Source organism: Hyperolius riggenbachi, chromosome 6, assembly GCF_040937935.1.
Source record: "Hyperolius riggenbachi isolate aHypRig1 chromosome 6, aHypRig1.pri, whole genome shotgun sequence".
NCBI lineage: Eukaryota > Metazoa > Chordata > Amphibia > Anura > Hyperoliidae > Hyperolius > Hyperolius riggenbachi.
Window position 1 is genome coordinate 33,712,515 of NC_090651.1, and position 21,819 is coordinate 33,734,333.

At 44.0% G+C, this 21,819-nt stretch overlaps 1 protein-coding gene across 1 annotated transcript in view; it reads left to right on the forward strand.

Moving 5' to 3' along the window:
- The window catches only part of COL24A1 (collagen type XXIV alpha 1 chain), a 505,872-nt gene that overhangs the window by 182,020 nt on the left and 302,033 nt on the right, over positions 1-21,819 (forward strand). The window contains exons 6-7 of the mRNA XM_068239109.1: positions 4,477-4,530; positions 14,348-14,401. Coding sequence (XP_068095210.1) covers positions 4,477-4,530; positions 14,348-14,401 — 108 coding nt within the window. The remainder of the gene's footprint in view (positions 1-4,476; positions 4,531-14,347; positions 14,402-21,819) is intronic.

Genomic DNA, 21,819 nt, shown 5'->3' on the forward strand with positions numbered 1-21,819 from the left:
CAGTCCCACCAGACTTTCATGCATGTCATTCCACCTCCAGTCATACATCCACCATATCTATACTCATGCCCTCACCACTCCCCCAGTGACAGCCCCACCAGACTTTCATGCATGTCCCTCCACCTCCAGTCATACATCCACCATATCTATACTCATGCCCTCACCACTCCCTCAGTGACAGTCCCACCAGACTTTCAGGCACCATATGTTCGGGGAAAGCCCTACCAAACTTTCAGGAATAATCCCCACCATACTTTTACTAATTTCCTTACCATATCTTCAGGGACAGCCCTACCAGATTTACAGGCATGCCCCATCACACCTCCAGTCGTATGCCCACTATACCTTTACTCATTCCCTTACTACGTCTTCAGTGTTAGCCCCACCAAACTGTCAGGCATGCTCCTATCAAACCTCCAGTTTTACACTCAACATAACCTTTACTTATTCCAATACTACACCTCCAACGACAGCCCTAGCAGACTCCCACCACTCCTATCACAAAGAATTCATGATTTTTTTTAAAGCCCACTGATCCTTTCTTTCAACTCTACTTTTCATTTATAGTAAAATCTAAAAATAAGAAGCGCTATGATTGTAGGTTGCCTTTCCCGTAAACAGGAGAGAAAACGTTTCAGTGAAAATAACACAAAAAGCCACTTCTGAATGTAACACCCCATTCCCTGGTATTGGCTATTGTCCTGCCTCCATAATATTTGATAGGTCTTCTTTCAGAGACCGTAGTCTGCGACTCTGGTTAATCACACTGTATGTGCAGCGAGCTCTGAAGTTCAAAGCTGAACGGAGCTGCGTGGAACGCCAGCAGGGAGATGGGGTTTTGCTGTTTGTGGTGTTTTTATGATTGCATAGTGAGGAATAAGGGGCGGGGGTTATTTGGAATGGACTCTACACTTGTCTTCCACCATACTTGTCAGTGTCTGTAGTCCTATTCCTAGAAATACTCCTTCCAAAGATGTCTTTGGTAGCATAGTCTAAAAGTGAATATGCTTTCAAGATTTTTTAGAATAATATTTTTTTTCTTTTTTATACATTACTTTTAAAATGGGTTATTTCACTTCATTTTCCTGTTATCCAGATTTGTACATTTTGTATTAATTTATTTTAATGCAAAGTGAAAATGAATATATGGAAAAATTCACTGTGTCTGTAGTACTTATCCCAAATACAACTTTCTTGGAGTTTCATATTGTTATTGTAGTTTTAAGCAGGGGTCCCCAAACATTTTGCGTTGAGGGCCGGGTTAACATACTTCAGACTGCTGGGGGGCCGGAGTATACATAAGATGATGTAGAAGTCCTTGCGGGCCAGACAGTGAAGCATACCCAGGTGACAACCTGCAGTCCAATTGGACAGCAGTGTCACCTGACGTGGAATTTAATTGGAAACCAACAAATTACTGCTTTCTGGCTTCCAGGTGGATGGGTGGTGCCAGCACTGCTATTCTATATGTGGACCACCAATATTTAGAGATGTAGCTGACCACATCTATAAGTAATACATTTTCTGTGCCTCAGGGGGCCACATTCGGCCCGCGGGCCTTAGTTTGAGGACCACTGTTTTAAAGCATACCTGGGAGGTTTGCAATGCACCTTTCTTGATACTTACCTCAAGAAGGGGAAGACTCTGGTTTTGTAAAGAGGCCTCACTGGTCATCCTCTGCAGCCCCATTCCAGCCCTGGTACCGTCGAAGTGTAGCCTCCGTGTGCATGCGCATTGCCACTGTCCCGCTTGGGCTCTGGGGGTAATAACCAAGCTGGATTGCGTCCGTGCTACTGTGCAGGGGTGCATACAGCTCACCTCTGCGTAGTACTGTGGACCTGATCCAGCCCGTATTTTTCCAAAGAAAGCCAAGCTGGACTGTGCTAGTGCGCCTGCACGAGCTGGCTTTTTTCGGGGGTTTCAGCACTGGAATGGGGTTGCGGCAGAAGAAGAGGTAAGCCTCTTTAGGATCCAGAAGTTTCCCCTTCCTGAGGTAAGTACCCCCTAGGGGCACTTTTTCCACTTTCCACACTGCACGCATAGTACCTCAACAACAATAACATATTCTCATTGTGCAACATGTTAAAAACAAGATTAGCTTTATTAATTGTTCGCACTCACATTTAGTGTGGGCTAAAAAAGGCCTGCGGAGTACATGAACGGGCTCCCCCCCGTGCGACCTCCTGGGCTGGCCGCCGCGTTGATGTTAACCAGGTCCGAGCCGTCCCGTCCGCCGACAAATACAACTTTAATCCTGCGTTTTTAGCTTTTAAATGCAAAATAAAACTGTGGGAGGCCAATGAAATCCCGTTCAGGAGTAGGACCTATAGATTCGGTTGCTAATGTCAGCAATTTATTTGCATTTTAGGTTTGTTTTAACATCACACTAAAGCTGGGTGCGCACTGTAGAGTTTTATTATCGGACCAATTTAATTTACCATCGTTTGATCATTTCCAGCTTGTCTGATCTACATGTGATTAAGAAAGGGTTTGATTCTGAGATCAGTACTGCACAAAACTGATCCTTTTCGGAAGCAGATCGGACATGCTGGAAATTATCGAATGATGGAAAATTTCTTGTCAATCCGACTTAAAAATTGCATAGTGTGTACCAGGTATTACAGATGACTATTGAACTCTTCTTAACTTTCCTGTTATCAGGAGTGTTTGCACAGCCACACTGAAGCTCTATGACCTCTAATTAGTTATTAGGAGTCAGACTTCCCTGACTGTGGAGATAAAGCATTGATTCATTGACCCTTGCAATAAAAAACAACTGAACAAAGACAAGTCCTAAGCAGGAGTGGTACTATATGGCCACATGTCACTTCAAGTACCCTTTAAAGCCCCAGCCTAGGCAGAAACGTTTTTCTAGATATGTGGAAGGATTCAGTTGCAGAGCTTGCTTTTATCTGTCTTTTGACTGACAGATACAAACATAAAAGAGTCACCATGAGAATAACAGACTCTGCCTGAGAGAACATCATTTTCTGGGTTAGTGCAACAGGTGCCCACCAACCCTCTTGCACATAGCTCCCAACTGTCCCTCTTTTGGAGGGACAGTCCCTCTTTGGGAGCCCTGTCCCTCTGTCCCTTTTTCCTCCTCATTTGTCCCTCTTTCAGGACTTTGTCCGTCTTTCTATGTAAATATATATATATATATATATATATATATATATATATATATATATATATATCTACGAAACAATGTGTTTGATTCACTCTAAACTTTACTCCCATCCTTTAAATTGATATATTACTCATTTTAAAATGTTAATATGAAAGAAAATGAACCAGGATAGAAAGGACCAGGGTGGTTTGAATTATAAAACAACATATTTTTCTTATGAAATCTTTCTGGTGTGTGTGACTAGGGGTGTGACGGGAGTGACAGGGGCGTGATCAGGGGTGTGGCAGGGGCATGGCTTAAGTGTCCCTCTTTCTCATCTCAAAAAGTTGGGAGGTATGCTCTTCCATCCGTAATAGCCTCAATGTCTGCTGCCCTAAACAGTATGTGTATGTCAGTGACATAGCAATAGGAGATGCAGAGGTAGCAACCGCACCAGGGCCTATGGACCAGAGGGGCCCAGTAGTGAACTTTCTTCAACCACTTTATTAGCTCTTTATTAGTGCTAAGCTGGTAATGATCACCTCTATAGGTGCTTTAATTAGTTGTAAAGATTAACAGACTGTTCTCCCCCCAGCCTACAAAGCTCTGAAGCTATGTATACACAAGAAGATGGCAGAAGATGGATCTGCCGTCTACTGGCAACCCAAGATCTGACAAACGATTGTTGCCCTATTCATCTTCTGATGTAGTTACGCACGCCGGCACACGACGGGTGCGATACGATCGCAGTACTCAGAACAATTGTCCGCGATCGTGACCGTCATCACGTCACGCCTCACGTCGCTAAACATCATTTAACTATTTAAAGTAAAATTATGTTACAAGATGTTGCTGGATACCACAGAAGACCAAAAAACATTGCAGGAAAAAGTGTGTGGTGTGTATGGGCCTTGACACTGCAGTTGCAAATCTCGCACTGAGGCCCAGAGCACCTAAGCGACACAATTGGTCTGAGTGGTACCTGTCCAGTTATTCATGTTTGCACTTTATTGATTAATACATGTTGTACTTTTTGAATGGTGGTGCGACTGTTTGGTACTGTTCTGTATGTCTAGTGTGTGTGTGCAGCCCGCTTGTGCTCTGTGTGTCCGCCTGTATTTATAGCTCATGGGAAAGTATGTTATGAAGGGGAGCAGAAAATAGCTGCCTATCCCACATCACATAGAATGAGCGGGGGGAGTGGCTGCTGAAGTGTGATGTGGGATTAGAGATTTTCTTGCTTTTCCACAGAAAGATTTCTTAGAAGTTCTCTGATGAAGGAAAACATCAGCAAAACAAAACTAGAAAAAACAATCACATTTCTTTTAAGTTGTGTAGTTGATGGCAGTCTTTGATCTCTCCAACAGGGTCCAAAAGGAGATCCGGGATTATCACCTGGCCAAGCCTCGCCCGGCAAGAAGGTAGGCGTCCCTTTCTTCTACAGATCTTTCCACACAAAACATTTATAAACGCTAGGCAGGCACCTACATGGTGTGTACTGACATTTCTATAGTGATTTTATAGTGCCCACAAACACGTATACACTGACACTTAAAGAGACACTGAAGCGAGAATAATTCTCGCTTCAAAGCTCATAGTTAGCAGGGGCACTTGCCGCTATCGCGCCGCTTAACGGGGGTCCCTTCACCCCCCCCCCCCGACCAAATTGGTCGTAGATTTTGCTGCTCCTAGAGGCAGGGCTAACGGCTGCAGCCCTGCCTCACAGCGCGTCTATCAGACGCGCATCGCCGCCTCTCCCCCGCCCCTCTTAGTGAAGGAAGACTGAGAGGGGCGGGGGAGAGGCGGAGATACGCGCTGACAGACGCGCGTGGGGCAGGGCTGCGGCGGTTAGCTCTGCCTCAACCAGGAGGAGATCCCCGGCTGCACGGAGGGGATTTCGGGAGGTAAGGGACCTCCGTTTAGCGGCGCGATAGCACATGTGCCCCTGCTAACTATGAGCTCTGAAGCGAGATTTATTCTCGCTTCAGAGTCTCTAACTCCACTGAAAATAATGTAATAAAAAAAGTGCTGCATTTTTACAATAATTATGTATAAATGCTTTAGTCAGTGTTTGCCCATTGTAAAATCTTTCCTTTCCCTGATTTACATTCTGACATTTATCACATGGTGACATTTTTACTGCTGCAAGGTGAAGTCAGTGGAAGGAGATGCTGCTTGCTTTTTTGGCAGTTGTAAACAGCTGTTATTTCCCATAATGCAACAAGACTTACAGACAGGATACTGTCAGGACCATGGTGCTGACATCACACTGTGGGAGGGGTTTCACCACAATATCAGCCATACAGAGCCCCCTGATGATCCGTTTGTGAAAAGGAAAAGATTTCTCATGGGAAAGGGGGAATCAGCTACTGATTGAGATGAAGTCCAATTCTTGGTTACGGTTTCTCTTTAAAGGACCATTCCGCCGAAAAGAGTAAGGCAGAACTGACAGGTTTTGGACTAGTCCATCTCCTCATAGGTTTTTCTCGGAGTTTTCTTTTTCAAAAGCATTTCCTGAATGGCAGTTGCTATGTCCAACTGCCAAAATAGTGTGCAAGTGAGTAGGGAGCCTGGCTGGTATCGTTACTACTTTAGCAGTTAAACCGTCGTTGAGAAAATGCTGTTGAAAACAAAGAAAACTGAGAATCCCCCATGAGGAGATGGACTAGACCAAAACCTGTCAGCTCTGATTTGCTGGTCACCATTATGTGTCGCTGTTATCAAACTCCCATGGGTAAACATTTAAAAGAGAACTCTACATGTGGATGATAAGTGGTGTTAAAGCTCCCCTCTTCCCCCATTGTTTAGGGATGGATGGTCCAGGAACATAGAGATGGCCTTTTATACATCTCTAGTGAAGCAGATGTCCATACACAAGATGTGCACCTCACCATCCTCAGTTATTTCTTCTTATGAACATGCACAGTGCCTCGCAAAAATGTTCAAGAAGTATTGCTTGTGAGTTTGCACCACATCATTGACAGAGTAGGACAAAATAACTGAAAACTTCAAGTGCAAAACTATTAACCACTCCCCCCCCCCCCGCCCCTAAAATCAGTACTTTGTGGAGTCACCTTTTTCTGCAATTACAGCTGCAAGTAGCTTTGGAATATTCTCTGAGTTTGCCACACGTTGCCACTGGGGTTTTTGCCCATTCCTCAAGTCAATTGTTATAGCTTTTTCATGTTGGGTGGTTTTCGCTTGTGGTTTTCTCTTGTGAACAACAATCTTCAAGTCTGACCACAGATTACCTATTGGATTGAGGTCTGGACTTTGACTAAGCCATTCCAACACATTTAAATGTTTCCACTTAACCCACTCTGGTGTCGATTTAACAGTATTCTTTGGGTCATTGACCTGCTGGAAGGTGAACCTCTATCTCAGTCTCACTGGCAGACTGACACAGGTTTTGAATATCCCATATTTAGCACCATCCATTTTCCCTCAACTCAGGGCAGTTTCCCAGTCCCTGCTGCTGAAAAACATCCTCACAGCTTGATGCTGCCACCACCATGTTTCACTGTGGGGATGGTGTTCTAGGGCTGATAGGATTGTGTTGTGTTTGCACCAGACATAGCATTTTACTTGGTGGCCAATAAGTTTAATTTTGGTCTCATCTGACCAGAGCACCTTCCTCCATACATTTGGGGCATTGCCCACGTGCCTTCTTATTTTTTTTTTTTTGTAACACTGTTTTTTATTGCTTCATTCAACAAAAGAGTTACATGGCAATATAAATGGTATCATCCTGATTCAAAACTTATGGCAATATAAACATATAAAAGTGAACAAAGAAACAGGTGCTGATATATGCATATCAATTTTGTTTTTGATTTTCCTTTCCCTTAGAAACCGTCAGAAATGAACTTTTATAAGTTTATCTTCTGGCCGACGTGGGTCACCCCACAAATTGGTAAAAGTATCTTGGGGAAAGTGTAGTCAGCGTCACCAAGCTGTAGGGATAAGATTCGTGGTCAGGGTGAAACCTTCATAGGGAGAAGGAGTTGACGATCCAATCATAGGGCGTGGCCACATATATCAGATGATTATTTCAGTGAGTAAAAAGCATACAGAATAAAAAACAAATATTCATAATGAGGGGGGGTTGGTGGTGAGTCACGATGTTCAGGTAGTTTGTTTATACTTATTTCAGTTAAGGAGTAGTGGAAGTAAGAGGGTCTCATACCATCTTATGTCCTATTTATTGGGGTCATCAGGCCGTTGAAGCCATTGTGCCTCCTTACAAATATAGGTTGGTTCAGTTCCTCCGGGTACACTCCATTATTAAGTAGCTTTTGCAAGTCAGGGGGGCAAGTTATCTGGGGAAAAGTGCTCCCAAGGGTCCCATATTCTGTGGAAGTTAGTTTCTGTGTTCCTTAGGGAGGCAGTTAGCTGCTCCATGGATTTAGTCCAATTTATTTTTAGTTTAATATCTGGGATGGTGGGTGGAGCTATTTTTTTCCAGGCAGATGTAATTGAGAGCCTAGTAGCGGTTAGAATGTGAGTGATTAAACGCATAGTGGATTTGGGAGTATTTGGTATAGTTTTTCCCAGAAGCATATGGAGTGGATCCAGGGGAACCGAGACCCCTGTAACCTGTGATATCAAGTTCTGTACCCCTATCCACAGGGATGTAATCGAGGGGCAGGACCAAAGGATGTGTTCCAAAGAGCCCTTATAACCACACCCCCTCCAACAGCAATCTGGAGTGTTGGGGTATATTCGAGATAAAACCTCTGGGGTTAGATACCAGTGGAATAAGATCTTATAAATATTTTCTTTTATTTGGGTACACATGGAGGTGTGTCGGGCATTTTCCCATATATCAGTCCAATCTTCAGTATCTATATTCCTAGAGAGAGCTGTCTCCCATTTTTCCATGTATAAGTGAGATGGAGAGAGAGTTCCTGATTTGGTCTGGAGGAGGTTATATATTTGTGAGATGAGGCCTCTCTGGTATCCTATGTGAAGGCAAATACGTTCAAATGGGGTGGAGGAGGAAAGTGAAGGGGCTCTTTTAGTGTACTGTTGTAGGAAATGAGCTATTTGATTATAATCCATAATAGTCTGAGGGGTGAGGGTTTTTTTTTCTTCTATTTTGGACCTAGAGATCAATTTCCCGCTCACATAATCAGTCCAATTGTTCAGGTTGAAGTATCCGTAATTAAACCATCTGGCCATAAAGGGTTTTGAGAGTCCCGGGGGGAAGGAAGGGTTGCCTAATATAGGGAACAGTGGGGATGGCGAGGATCTCAGGTTGGCTAGAGACATGACCGATTTCCATAATCGGATGGTGAATGATATAGTTGGCAGAAGATTGGCCTGGGGAACTTTCGGGGGGGTATCTGACCATATGAAGGAGGCTAGGGATAGTGGTAGAACACTAGTAGCTTCTATAAGGCCCCATTTAGAAAATACCCTAAAAGAGGACCACTCTGTTAACTGTCTGAGGTGAGAAGCCTGATAGTATGCCTTTAAATTTGGGAGACCTAGGCCTCCTTGTTCTCTCAGAGAGATGAGGACAGTTTTAGAGACTCTGGGCTTTTTGTGATTCCATACAAATTTTGAAAATTCAGACTGTAGCCTAGATAATTGAGATGAGGGAACCTGAACTGGGAGGGTCTCGAAGAGGTACAGCAAGCGGGGTAATACATTCATTTTTAATGCGTATATCCTTCCAATCCAGGATATCTTATATGCGGTCCATTTGTGGAGATCTTGAAGGATTTTTTGAATGAGTGATGGGAAATTATGTTTGTAAATTGTGGAGTAGGATGGGGTAAGGTTGATTCCTAAGTATTTTAGAGTATGGGTCTTCCATTTGTAGGGAAAGGCTGATTTTAAGGATTCAAGGAGGTGGAGCGGGAAATTAATTGGGAGTGCTTCTGTTTTGTCTTTGTTAAGTTTAAAACCGGAGAGGAGTTCATATTCGTTTAATGTGTCATGGAGGGCAGGGAGTGAGAGAAGAGGATTCGTAATGGAGAGCAATATGTCATCTGCAAAGAGTGATATTTTGTATTCAGACTTACCTAGGGATATTCCTTTGATGTCTGTATTACATCTTATAGCTGATGCTAAGGGTTCTATGCTAATGGCAAACAGGAGGGGAGATAAGGGGCACCCTTGCCTGGTACCATTTTGTATCTTGAATGGTTGGGGAGAGTTTGAAGGGAGTTTTACCGTCGAGGAAGGGGAGGAGTATAAAAATTGGAGCATTGTTATGAATGGGCCTTCAAAGCCTTGGTGTTTGAGGATCTGAAATAAGAATGGCCAGGATAATCTATCAAAGGCCTTCTCTGCATCCAAACTAAGGAGCAGAGAGGGCCTCTGGTTTTTGTTCATAATGGAGATGAGATCTATTGCTCTCCTAGTATTATCACCAGCTTGTCTTCCTAATATGAACCCTACTTGATCGTTATTGATCAATTGTGGTAAAATGGGATTTAGGCGGTTGGAGAGGGTTTTCGTGATAATTTTAAGGTCTGAGTTTAGGAGGGAGATAGGTCTGTAACTCTGGGGGAGTTGGGGGTCTTTGCCCTCCTTAGGGATTACTGTGAGGAGGGAGTTTAGCATAGAGGTGGGAGGAGTCTCTCCTTCCATGATTTTATTAGCTAAGGTACATAGATGGGGTAGTAGGATATTTTTAAATGTTTTGTAGTACGAGTATGGGAGCCCATCTGGTCCAGGAGATTTAGAGGATGGTAGTTTTTTAAGAACTTCTGTAAGTTCTGCTATGGTGATAGGGGAATTAAGTAATGTACGATGGGCTTCTGTGAGTTTTGGTAGATTTAGGGGTGATAGGAAGGCTTCTACTTTATCCGAGTATGCAGGATTGTTAGATTGGTCAGGGAGATTGTATAATTCTTCATAAAAAGTGGTAAAAATTTTGGATATTTTTTGTGGGTCATAGTGCGTGGTGCCGTCCCTATCTTTCATCGAGTAAATTATTCGTTGGGAGCTTTTAGGGTTAAGTTTCCGGGCTAAGATGGTGTGGGGTTTGTTGCCCCTTTCAAAAAAGAGCTGCCTAGTCCATCTGAGACTTTTTTCAAGGTGGATAGTCTGAAGAGAGCGTATGTCTTGCTTAAGCTGTTGCATATTATGGTAGTGTTCTTGTGAGGGGTTACTTTTATATTTTGCTTGAGCTTGAGATAAGGCTGCTTGAAGGGATAGCAATTTCTGGGATGAGGACTTTTTACGCCTAGAGCCTTCAGCTATGAACTGTCCCCTGATGAAAGCTTTATGAGCTTCCCATAGGATACCATATGATGAGACCGAACCTTGATTTTGTTGAAAAAATGATCGCAACTCCTCAGTAATCCCAGGTAGTAGATTTTTGTCTTTTAGTAATGTTTCGTTTAGTCTCCAGTTCATGGGTTTATGTGGTGTGTGCAACCAGTTTAGATTTAGAGTGACGCTCTGATGGTCAGACCAAGCTGTTGGTGTAATTTCTGAATTCAGAAGAGAGGGGAGTAAATTCGAGTTAGAGAAAAAATAGTCTAGACGGGAATGTGAGGCGTGTGGTGGAGAAAAAAACGTGTATTCTTTCTGTGTGGGGTTACAGACCCTCCAGAGATCTATTAACCTGTATTTTCTCATCAGTGCCCTGAAGTTACGGGAGTTGCGGTCATGAGTGGAATTTATAGTAGCGTTTTTGGAGACACTCCTATCCATAGTGGAGGAGAAAGCTAAGTTAAAGTCTCCTCCAATAAGGAGGGTACCTATTAATGCTTTGTGCAGTTTGGTAAAAAAGGAGGACAAAAAGGTTATTTGTTGCGTATTGGGTACATATACATTTGCCAAAGTGATGGGTTTTCCCGCTAAAGTTCCTATTAGTATAATATAATGACCTTTAGGATCATAGATTGTTTTTTGTACCTGGAAGGGGAGATTGCTTTTGCACAGGATAGCCACTCCCGCTCGTTTGGTAGTACTTGAGGCTAGATAAATTTCCGAGTAAAGCTTATCTCCTAATCGGATTGTATCAGACGAGCGGAAATGAGTCTCCTGTAGCATGGCAATGTCTATATCCAGCCTTTTAAGGTCCTTCAGCAGGGAAAACCTTTTCTGGGGGGAGTTGAGACCCTTTGTATTTAAAGTAATGAGTTTAACCATAATCCAGCATGTAGAGACTTGTGAGGAATAAGACTAACTCTGAACACCGTGACTTAAGTAGGGGAAAACCATTAAACCTAAACAAAAGAAGGTTAGTTAACAGAAACATAAACATTACCATCCATAACCTTAAACAGCCACTGCATATCATGTGGCCGCAAGTAGGGACAACCCAAAATGGTTGTCTGGGTGAGGATACCCCGGAAATACCTGGGACCTCAGGGGACCCGGTAGGTCCGGGAGTGAGCCTCCGAGGGCGGATGCTGGAGCACCGAGACCGTTGTCTCGAGTCCCATAGCCCATGTTAAGCATATCAGTCTAGTACCGGTGATAGCGAGAGTATTTCCAGATTAGTGGTAAGCAAGAAGCACCTCAATAGGTGTTCCCCATAGGTGAACTGAAAGTTAAGTGAGTGTTCCTTTTTTTTTTTTTTTTTTTCTTCCGCTTAAGGTTTTGTGTTATAAAGCATAATTTTTGCGAACAGTTTATGTCCCAGGTTATGCCAAAGACATCAGGGAGTTAGCTAGGGTGTGCTTCCATAGACTCCGAGTCCTGTGTGTAGGTAAGGCTGCGGATCGGGGCCTTGGTCCATTCTGATATATGGCGGACCTTCCTAGGGGGAGAGAGCGCCAAAGGAGAGCGGAGACGTTGGGAGGGGTCCGGTGGTGGTGGTCTTAGGCCCATCTGCTTGAGGAAGAGAGGGGCGTCATCTGGGTCCGTGAGCGAGAAAGTCATACCATTTCTGATAACAATAAGACGGAAGGGAAAACCCCATTTGTAGGGGATGTTAGACTCCCTCAGAAGTTGTGTGATGGGTTTAAGAGCCCTGCGTTTAGCTAACGTTATAAGTGAGAGATCATTGAAAACTTGTATGTCATCTCCTTTGAAAGAAGTTGAGGGTGATTTGCGTAAAGCCCCCAAGATGATCTCTTTAGCCTCGTAGTAATGCAGTCTTATGATAATGTCCTTTGGCCCCCTTGAAGTAGCTTGTTTATCACTTAGGGATCTATGAGCCCTATCCATTCGCCAAAGTTCATCTGGTATGTCTGGAGCTAATGTTTTGAAGAGATCAGTGAGATGAGCTTTAATTTGGTCTGGGGTTACAGATTTAGAAATCCCTTTTATTCTGAGGTTTTGTCTCCTCTCTCTATTTTCCAGATCCTCATGAGCAGTACGCAGGGATTTGCAGTCAGATTGGGAGAGCTGTTGCTCTTCTTCTAAGTCTGCTTGTTTCTGTGCTAAAGCATCGTATTTGTCTTCCAGAGTGTTTACTCTATTTCCCAGGCCTAAAATGTCCGCTTTGAGCTCTTTTACTGCTGAGAGCATGAGCTGTTGGAAGGATTCCTGCAGGGAATGATAGTGTCTGTCCAGCGCAGCTTCTAAGGCTGCGTTTGTGACTGGAGCTGTGTCAGGATTTGTGTGGGCCTGTATGCCTGGCGGATCAATGTGCTCTGCGTGGTCGGCGCCATCTTGATTACCTGAGGGGCGGACAAACCGATCCATCGTGCCCTTCTGTGTTGCCGTTTTGGGTGGCGGTTTTGAGGGCATCTGCCGCAGGAGAGTCTCCGCTATCGATCCCGGTAAGAGCCGCGCTCAGGAAGCTTTGTGTGGCTGTGTGCGGCTAAGCGGACAGTGGTACGGGCTGGAGCTCCGAGATCAAGCGGCCATTCCGGAAGCGCCGCGCATGCGCCCTCGTGCCTTCTTATTTTTAACGCGAAGTAATGTTTTTTTTTCTCTGGCTACTCTTCCATAAGGCCCAGCTCTATGGAGTGTATGGCTTATCGTGGTCCTATGTACTGAGTCTCCAGTGATGTGGAACTCTGCAACTCCTGCAGGATTACCTTTGGTCTCTCTGCTGCCTCTCTGATAAATGCCCTTCTTGTCCAGTCTGTGAGTGCTGGTGGGCGGCCCTTTCTTGGCAGGTTTGCTGTGGTATCATACTTTTTTCCATTTGTAGATGATGGATTTGATGGTGCTCCTCGGGATATTCAATATAGATATTCAAAAGTTGAATATACAAGTGTCTTCCTTGGGGTGTTGCTGGATTTGAAGAAAAAATAATAATTTGAGGAATTTATTTACTATATTGAGAAGTCACCAGGAATTGGAAATAAATGCACTGCCTCCCACATGGACCCAACTAGCAATAAAATCTCTTCTACAGGTGAAACTCGAAAAATTAGAATATAGTGCAAAAGTCCATTTATTTGAGTAATTCAACTTAAAAGGTGTAACTAATATATGTAGTACTAGTAGAAACAGAAAAGCACAAGGACACCGGGAGCCCGATATCGAGTATTATCGTTGCGTAATTCGGTCTATTGTAGTGAAAATATACTCACAATTCTGGGTTGCTTATCTAGCAACCACCATCAGAGCATGTGGAGAAGTACCGTCTCCACTCGGCCTTGTCGGTCGCCGTTCCCGGGAAAAAATACCACTATAAACTATAATGATATAACCCCACGTTGTGGGGTATTAATACGTACAAAATACTGTGGGAGGCGCCCTTATGACTCAGGGTATACAGCACAACATAGATATATTAAAGGTAAGCGTAAAACGTCTTACCTGGTGCGAAGACTCACACACAAAGGTAGTAGAATTCAAATTTATTTATTGCACTAAGTCCTTAGTGCAATAAATAAATTTGAATTCTACTACCTTTGTGTGTGAGTCTTCGCACCAGGTAAGACGTTTTACGCTTACCTTTAATATATCTATGTTGTGCTGTATACCCTGAGTCATAAGGGCGCCTCCCACAGTATTTTGTACGTAACTAATATATGAAATAAACCTGATTACATGCAAAGCGAGATATTTCAAGCCTTTATTTGTTATAATTTTGATGATTATGGCTTACAGCTTATGAGAACCCCAAATCAAAATCTCAAACCATTAGAATATTGGGAAAATGTTCAATATTCTGGGCTCAAAGTGTTAGCCTCTAATTTGCTAATTCATCCAAAACGCCTGCAAAGGGTTCCTAATTCATACATCCGTTTAACCCTTCAAGTTGAATTACTGAAATAAATTCATTTTAGCACGATATTCTTATTTTTCGAGTTTCACTTTTCTCAGAATTTTCACATGGATAATTTTAATACATTTCTGTCTGTGTTATAGGGAGATCCAGGGCCAGTGGGATTAGTGGGAGATCGTGGACCCCTAGGCGACCAGGTAACGTTATCATATTTTCATTTTACTTCTGTTTTTGGGACCATATTTATTGTTCTCATTGTAGAGAATAATCATTGTAAAGTGTATATAACCATACCTCCCAACTTTTTGAGATGAGAAAGAGGGACACTTAAGCCACACCCCTGCCACCCCTGATCACGCCCACGGCACACCCCTAGTCACGCACACCATAAAGATTTCATAAGAAAAATATGTTGTTTTAAAATTCAAATCACACTGGTCCTTTCTACCCTGGTTCATTTTCCTTCAAATTGACATTTGAAAATAAGAAATAGATCATTTAAAAAGATGGAAATAAAGTTTAGAGCCAATTAAACACATTTTCAATAGAGAAATATGTATATTTACATAGAAAGAGGGACAAAGTCCTGAAAGAGGGACAAATGAGGAGGAAAGAGGGACAGTTGGGAGCTATGATATAATTGACCATAAGCAAGTTAATCTTTACTTGTTGCTGCTTCTTGACTGCAACACCAACTCTACTTACTTCAACAAAAACCCTTTGCATTTGATAGGATATTATTATTATTTATATAGTGCTGACATCTTCCGCAGCGCTGTACAGAGTATATTGTCACATAACTGTCCCTCAGAGGGGTTCACAATCTAATCCCTACCATAGTCATACCTCTATGTATGTATCGTGTAGTGGATGTATCATAGGTATCGTAGTCTAGGGCTTATTGTAGGGGGAAGCCAATTAACTTATCTGTATGTTTTTGGAATGTGGGAGGAAACCGGACTGCCGGGAGGAAACCCACACAGAAACAGGGAGAACATACAAACTCTGTGCAAATAGTGCCCTGGCTGGGATTTAAACCGCGGATATAGCACTGCAAGGCGAGAGCACAAACCACTACGCCACTGTGCTGCCCATATAGATCTCTTGCAGGTTTTTTTTTGCCTTATCTTCACTTGGAAGCAAAGAGTATACCCCAAAGATTTTCGATAGACCCTCCGTCTTCTGACATTTTCACAGGCTCACTATACAAAGGCTGTGCAGCATTAATTAAAACTAAATAGCCGAAGCATTAAATAATATTGTCAGGGTCTTCCTTGCACCTCCTAAACGTCTCTTGCCCATTAACCTCCCTGGCAGTCTATTAAAACCGCCAGGGGGCAGTGCAGCACATTCATTTTTTTTTATTTTAAATCATGTAGCTAGCCTAGCGCTAGCTACATGATAGCCGCTGCACAGCGGCATCCCCCCTCCCCTTCCGATCGCCTACGGAGATCAGAGCAAACAGGAAATCAGGAGTTCAGAACGGGATTTCCTGTTTGGCTTCCCCCGTCGCCGATCGGGATGACGTCATCGACGTCATGGCGCACGGGGGGAGTCCCGATCCACCCCTTTGCGCTGCCTGGCACTGATAGGCCAGGCTGCGCAAGGGATCTAGGTGGGGGGCGCGGCGGGTAGCAGCAAATCGGCGCGGAGTGGCGGCGATCGTAATGTACACGCAGCTAGCAAAGTGCTATCTGCGTGTAATAAAAAAACTGAATATGCAAATCGGCCCACCGGGGCCTGAGAAATCCTCCGCAGCGGCATAGCCCGAACTCAGTTCAGGCTTACCGCCAGGGAGGTTAAAGCATGGACTCCACAAGAGCTCTTAGGTATCTGGTGTAAAATAGGTCCTTAAAGCAAACCTGAACAGAAGATTAAAAATCGAAATAAACATACACACGTCATACTTACCTCCTGTGTAGTCTACGCCCCAATCTCTTTTTCCTCTCCTGCGTCCTGTTTGTCCACTGTGATCAATGGAATTCTCTGTCCTCCATTTTGAAAATGTCAATGGCTCTTTAACAGCTTCCTGGTTAGCACACTGTTAAACTTAAAGAAGAACACCAGTGAAAATAATGTAATAAAAAGTGCTTAATTTTTACTATAATTATGTGTAAATGATTTAGTCAGTGTTTGCTCATTGCAAAATCTTTCCTCTCCCTGATTTACTTTCTAACATTTATCACATGGTGACATTTTTACTGCTGGCAGGTGATGTCAGTGGAAGGAGATGCTGCTTACATTTTTGGCAGTTAGAAACAGCTGTTATTTCCCACAATGCAACAAGGCTCCCACAGTGTGGTGTCAGGACCTCAGAGCTGTGAGGTGCTGACATCGTACTGTGGGAGGGGTTTCACCACAATATCAGCCATACAGAGCCCCCTGATGATCCGTTTGAGAAAAGGAATAGATTTCTCATGGGAAAGGGGGTATCAGCTACTGATTGGGATGAAGTTCAATTCTTGGTTACAGTTTCTCTTTAAGCCCTAGGGGAACATGGACAAACATGGACAAAAGTTAAACTTGAGCCATAGGGAACCATGGACATTATCCTTGCACTTGATCAAAACTCAGATTTGCTGTGATCACATCCTGCTTTAGCACATGATCATGCCTAGCAAATCAGAGACTTACATACAACTCCTTGAGTTCTAGACATGATAATCCCTACATATCTCTCTCAGTTCAGGTGTACTGTAAAGGATACCCGAAGTGACATGTGACATGATGAGATAGACATGTGTATGTACAGTGCCTAGCACACAAATAACTATGCTGTGTTCCTTTTTTTTTTTTTTTCTCTGCCTGAAAGAGTTAAATACCAGGTATATAAGTGGCTGACTCAGTCCTGACTCAGACAGGAAGTGACTACAGTGTGACCCTCACTGATAAATTCCCCTTTTTATCTTTCTTGCTCTCAGAAGCCATTTTCTGCTAGGAAAGTGTTTTATAGTTGGAATTTCTTATCAGTGAGGGTCACATTGTAGTCACTTCCTGTCTGAGTCAGGACTGAGTCAGCCACTTGCATACCTGATATTTAACTCTTTCAGGCAGAGAAAGAAAAAAAAGGAACCCAGCATAGTTATTTGTGTGCTAGGCACTGTACATACACATGTCTATCTCATCATGTCACTTCGGTTATCCTTTAAGGAAGTATTATATCAGGTTTTGTTTTGGGTGGGGGGGGAGTGAGCGCTTCAAGATGGATATCAGCATAAAAGACATTCTAAAGGTCCACAGATAAGCTAATAGAGCCATTTTTAGAATGCTAGATTCTCTGACCACAGACAAGTCTCATTTCAGCGCTTTAGTCTGATCCGTTCCTGATTTTTCACTGCTGACTAGTTGCCGTGGGCTACCGCAGTTATGCCTGGTGTTTGGACGTGGCCCGCACTGCGTGTGTCTCTTCTGCAGGGGGGTGCAGTAATTTGTTCTGCTTGTAGGAGTGTCAAGATAAAAGGTGACATGACAAATGGCTTTCTTGTAAGGGAAGGTAGCACAGCGAGCATGTAACAGCAAGGCCCAGGAATGTTAATGACAGTGATATTGCCTTTGTACCTGTTTATATTGACATTGGTGGGTAGTTATACTGTACATATTCATAGATCGTGGCCTGTGTGTCTCGCTGCATCTGAATGCCTACCAGCTATAAATAGCTCTTACTTCTCTGATGCCGAGACTGTCTATGTGTTTATGACATGCTGTGATCGCTTTTACACATCGCTGTCTGAGATAAATGTTATCAGCTATAATTTCATATATATATATATATATATATATATATATATATATATATATATATATATATATATATATATATATATATACATACATATATATGTGTGTGTGTAAAATGTTATTATTAGCAGTAGAGTACTGTACCGTGTTAGCCATTAGCAAAAGCAAGAAGTTTTGGATCAGGATGATACCATTTATTGGCTAAATAAACAGAAAAAGAGTAATCTTTTTGCTAATAAGCCTTCTTCAGACCCTATTAAGTATGAACCAGCACAGATTCACTCCTAACAGCAACCCCCTCTTCCTCTACCCCCCTTTCTCAAAAACAAGATTATAGCGATCTCCCAGTGCCTACACATTTTTGTTCGCAGGGACACAACTTAAAGGGACCCTGAGCAGTAAGAAAAAAAGGAAATCTGGACTTACCCGGGGGCTTCCTCCAGCTCCCCGTAGCCCGTGAGGTCCCCCGCGGCCTCTTGGTCTCTTCCGTGGTCCAGCTGGCGGCTCCTGTAATCCTTATGAGCGGTTCTCTGAAGACTGAACAGCGTATGCGCAGGGAGCGCGCCAGGGGCTGGATTCGCTGGGTTACCGGAACCGCCAGCAGGACCACGGAAGGGACCTCACGGGTACAGGGGCCTGGAGGAAGCACCAGGTAAGTCTGGATTTCGTTTCCTTCTTACTGCTCAGGGTCCCATTACGGGGAAACCTACCTTCATATTACAGCCTATGGAGATGCCCAAGTCATCAGCGCCTAAATTAACTGTCTTCCCCAAATGCACCCCTGGCAACGGGAACGCAGCAGAGCCGCGCAGCCAGAGCACACATGCGCAGTTAAGCCCGACTGGTGGGACTGAAGCCTTCCTAACGGAGAAGACTGAAGACAAACTGAGCTACCTGGGAGGATGGCATGGGAGCCAATTGAATACATGGGGCTAGAGGAAGCTCCAGGTAAGTATAAATTCTTCTTTTATACTCAACTCATCTTTTATACACTTTAAGTGATCTTCTCGTTATTGTATTAATGAGTGGCTCCAAGTCACATAAAGAAAGACTAAAAAGAGAGAGAAAATGTAGCCATTGGCTAAACACTGTAGATAAAGGTTTGAACAAGGATAGAAATGTTTTTGTGCTGTTATGATGTTGATGGTTTTTAAATGCCGCATTTCTTTTCAGCCTATAACAAATCTTATATGTACTCCAGTGATCTCCCCAGGCTCTTTTGGCTGGGTGCTCCTCATCCTCCTCCTATGCTTTAAGCAGAGTTGTGCCGGCCCTGCATTCCCCTGATTGCGCCCCACTCGGCTACTTTTTCATGCCACCCGGCTGGAAAAAAAAATCTGAGGCGAACACATTACTCTGCTTCTAAATTAACTTTTGAACTCTGGATTTATCACTTTAAAGAGAACCTGAGGCGGTTTGTGTGGGGGGGCAGATGGGACACAGAGGCATGTTCTGTGCCTCATGACATGCCTCTGTGTCCCCACACCACCGCTCTCCGCACAGCCCCACGAATCAGGAAACCTAGATTTTTTTAACTTCATGAGCCCACCTTGGGCTCTCTTTAAGCCTGAGGTATGTGATGCTTATGTAACAGGGATACAGAGGCGCCAGAAGAAAAAAAAATGTCTAAAAAGTTTAAAATTTGTGGAGGCAGTGGTGGACTTACCTCCTCCAAACACACACAAGATATGGCAACAAAGTTTAGCAGAACAAATTTATTTACATACTCCAGGGGAAAATGCAACGCGTTACACAGGTATGAGTCCGCTTCATCAGGCACTAGGTAAGGAGTAGGTACAGTGCAGATCTTTAGCTGGGCCAAGCGCCTCTACAGTGGTTGCCTTTAACGGACACATCCAAGCAATTTAAAAATAAAAAATCCACTTACCTGTGGCTTCCTCCAGCCCCTGCCAGCCGTTCTGTGCCCTCGCCGCAGCTCTGCTCACCGCTGGTGGTCCTGGGTCCCCCTGGCTCAGGATTCCTACTACTACTGCGCCTGCGTTGTACAGTGCAGATGACGTAAGCCCGGCCAGTGAGCCGCACCCTGGAGAGCAGAGGAAGCCGATGTAGAAGCCAACCTGGCGAGGTCGGCTTCTCCACCGGAGGGGACAGGGAGCCACCGGCGAGGGCACAGGACGGATACCAGGGGCTGGAGGAAGCCACAGGTTAGTGGATTTTTTATTTTTAAGTTCCTCGGACCTTCCCTTTTAAGGTAACCCTGCTTTGTGAGTATGTTTTTTAATTACTCTACCAACTTCATCCCGCCATATCACCAGTACATACTATATATGGCTCTTGGTGTCCCTATCTTTTCTCCCCCTAGGACAATTTTCTTCGGGCTCCCTTTGTATGTGCAGGAGCCTCCCTCTCAATCCATGTGCTGCCTCCTCTTTGGTGTGTAATGCCCCCACGTACAGCAGCCTCTCTTTTTCATGTGCAGCTTCCCCAGGCAGCAGCTGCACTATTCCCATGTGGTGTTCCCCACTTGCAGTTCCCTTTTCCATATGCATTTTGCTCTTCCATATGCAGCAACCCCTTTAACCTGTCCATCTATCTCCTTGGGTCAGGGCAGCCATCAGGGGGGGACAACTGACACTGCAGTGAGGGGCCCAGGGCTTCTGGGGGCCCTGGGCCCCCCCAAGCGCTGGAAGGGCCGCATCTGCTGGCTGCGGGCCTGTGGCTCACTAACCAGCACACTGCATTCCAGCACTGACAAAAGAGGCACAGGAAGAAAAGAGGGGAACAAAAGAGAATGGATAAAGTATAATAACGGTCCTACAAGTCCCTATCTCATTTGTTAACTGGGGACTACCTGTATTTTGCTAGTATTTGACTCCACCCTCAACATGCCATGGCCACGCCCACTTCCCCCCCGCATCTTGCTGTGCATGTCGCTTTCTTTAGTGTCTGAGCCATGAACATTTTTTCGCGCAGCGCACTTCATGCACGGGGGTGGGGTGGCTAGTGAGTGGGCACAGAAACCAGTGGGTGGGCCCAGGGAGGGGGGCCCCAGGCCTGATGATGTGTGAGGGGCCCCAAAATTTCTAATGGCGGCCCTGCCTTGGGTAGTAGTAGCTGCCTCCTCCCCATTGTTGTTTTAGGGTATGTAATCTATACTGTTATTTAAAGGAGAACTGTAGTGAGAGGTATATGGAGGCTGCCATATTTATTTAGTTTTAAGCAATACCAGTTGCCTGGCAGCCCCGATGATCTATTTGGCTGAATCGCACCAGAAACAAGCATGCTGCTAATCTTGTCATATATGTCAAAATTGTCAGAAAAATCTGATGATCTGCATGCTTGTTCAGGGTCTATGGCTGAAAGTATTAGAGGCAGAGGATGAGCAGGATAGCCAGGTAACTGGTATAGCTTAATGGAAATAAATATGGCAGCCTCCATATCCCTCTCTCTACAGTTCTCCTTTAACTATCCTATTTCAGGATATAACATTGGATTCCTATGCATGGATTTAATACTAGGCCACTTTAAGAATGATATTTGGCTGTACATTTCAGCTGTACATCTGATTTCCATCTTGCGTTTGTCTGGTGTTTAGCGGATGCTATCTGTTCGGCATCCACAGTAATAATGGTGACCACTGTTGTTTACGCTCTTCCTATCAACAAGGAAATTGTCTGCAGGTCCGTAACACGACGCCTCTAATTATTGACTAATACACGGAGCTGTTTTGCAGTTGCTCAAATCCCTTTGTGGTACGAAAAAAGTAAAAACCAAAAAACGTAAATTAGCCATTTCTTCTTATCTTGTTCCAAGTGTTTGTACTAACTCACACTGCAAAACTCGAGAGAGGATGATATAAATCAAATCCTCGATGGACAACACCAGATGCTCCACATCTCGGCCTTGCCTCTCCTCA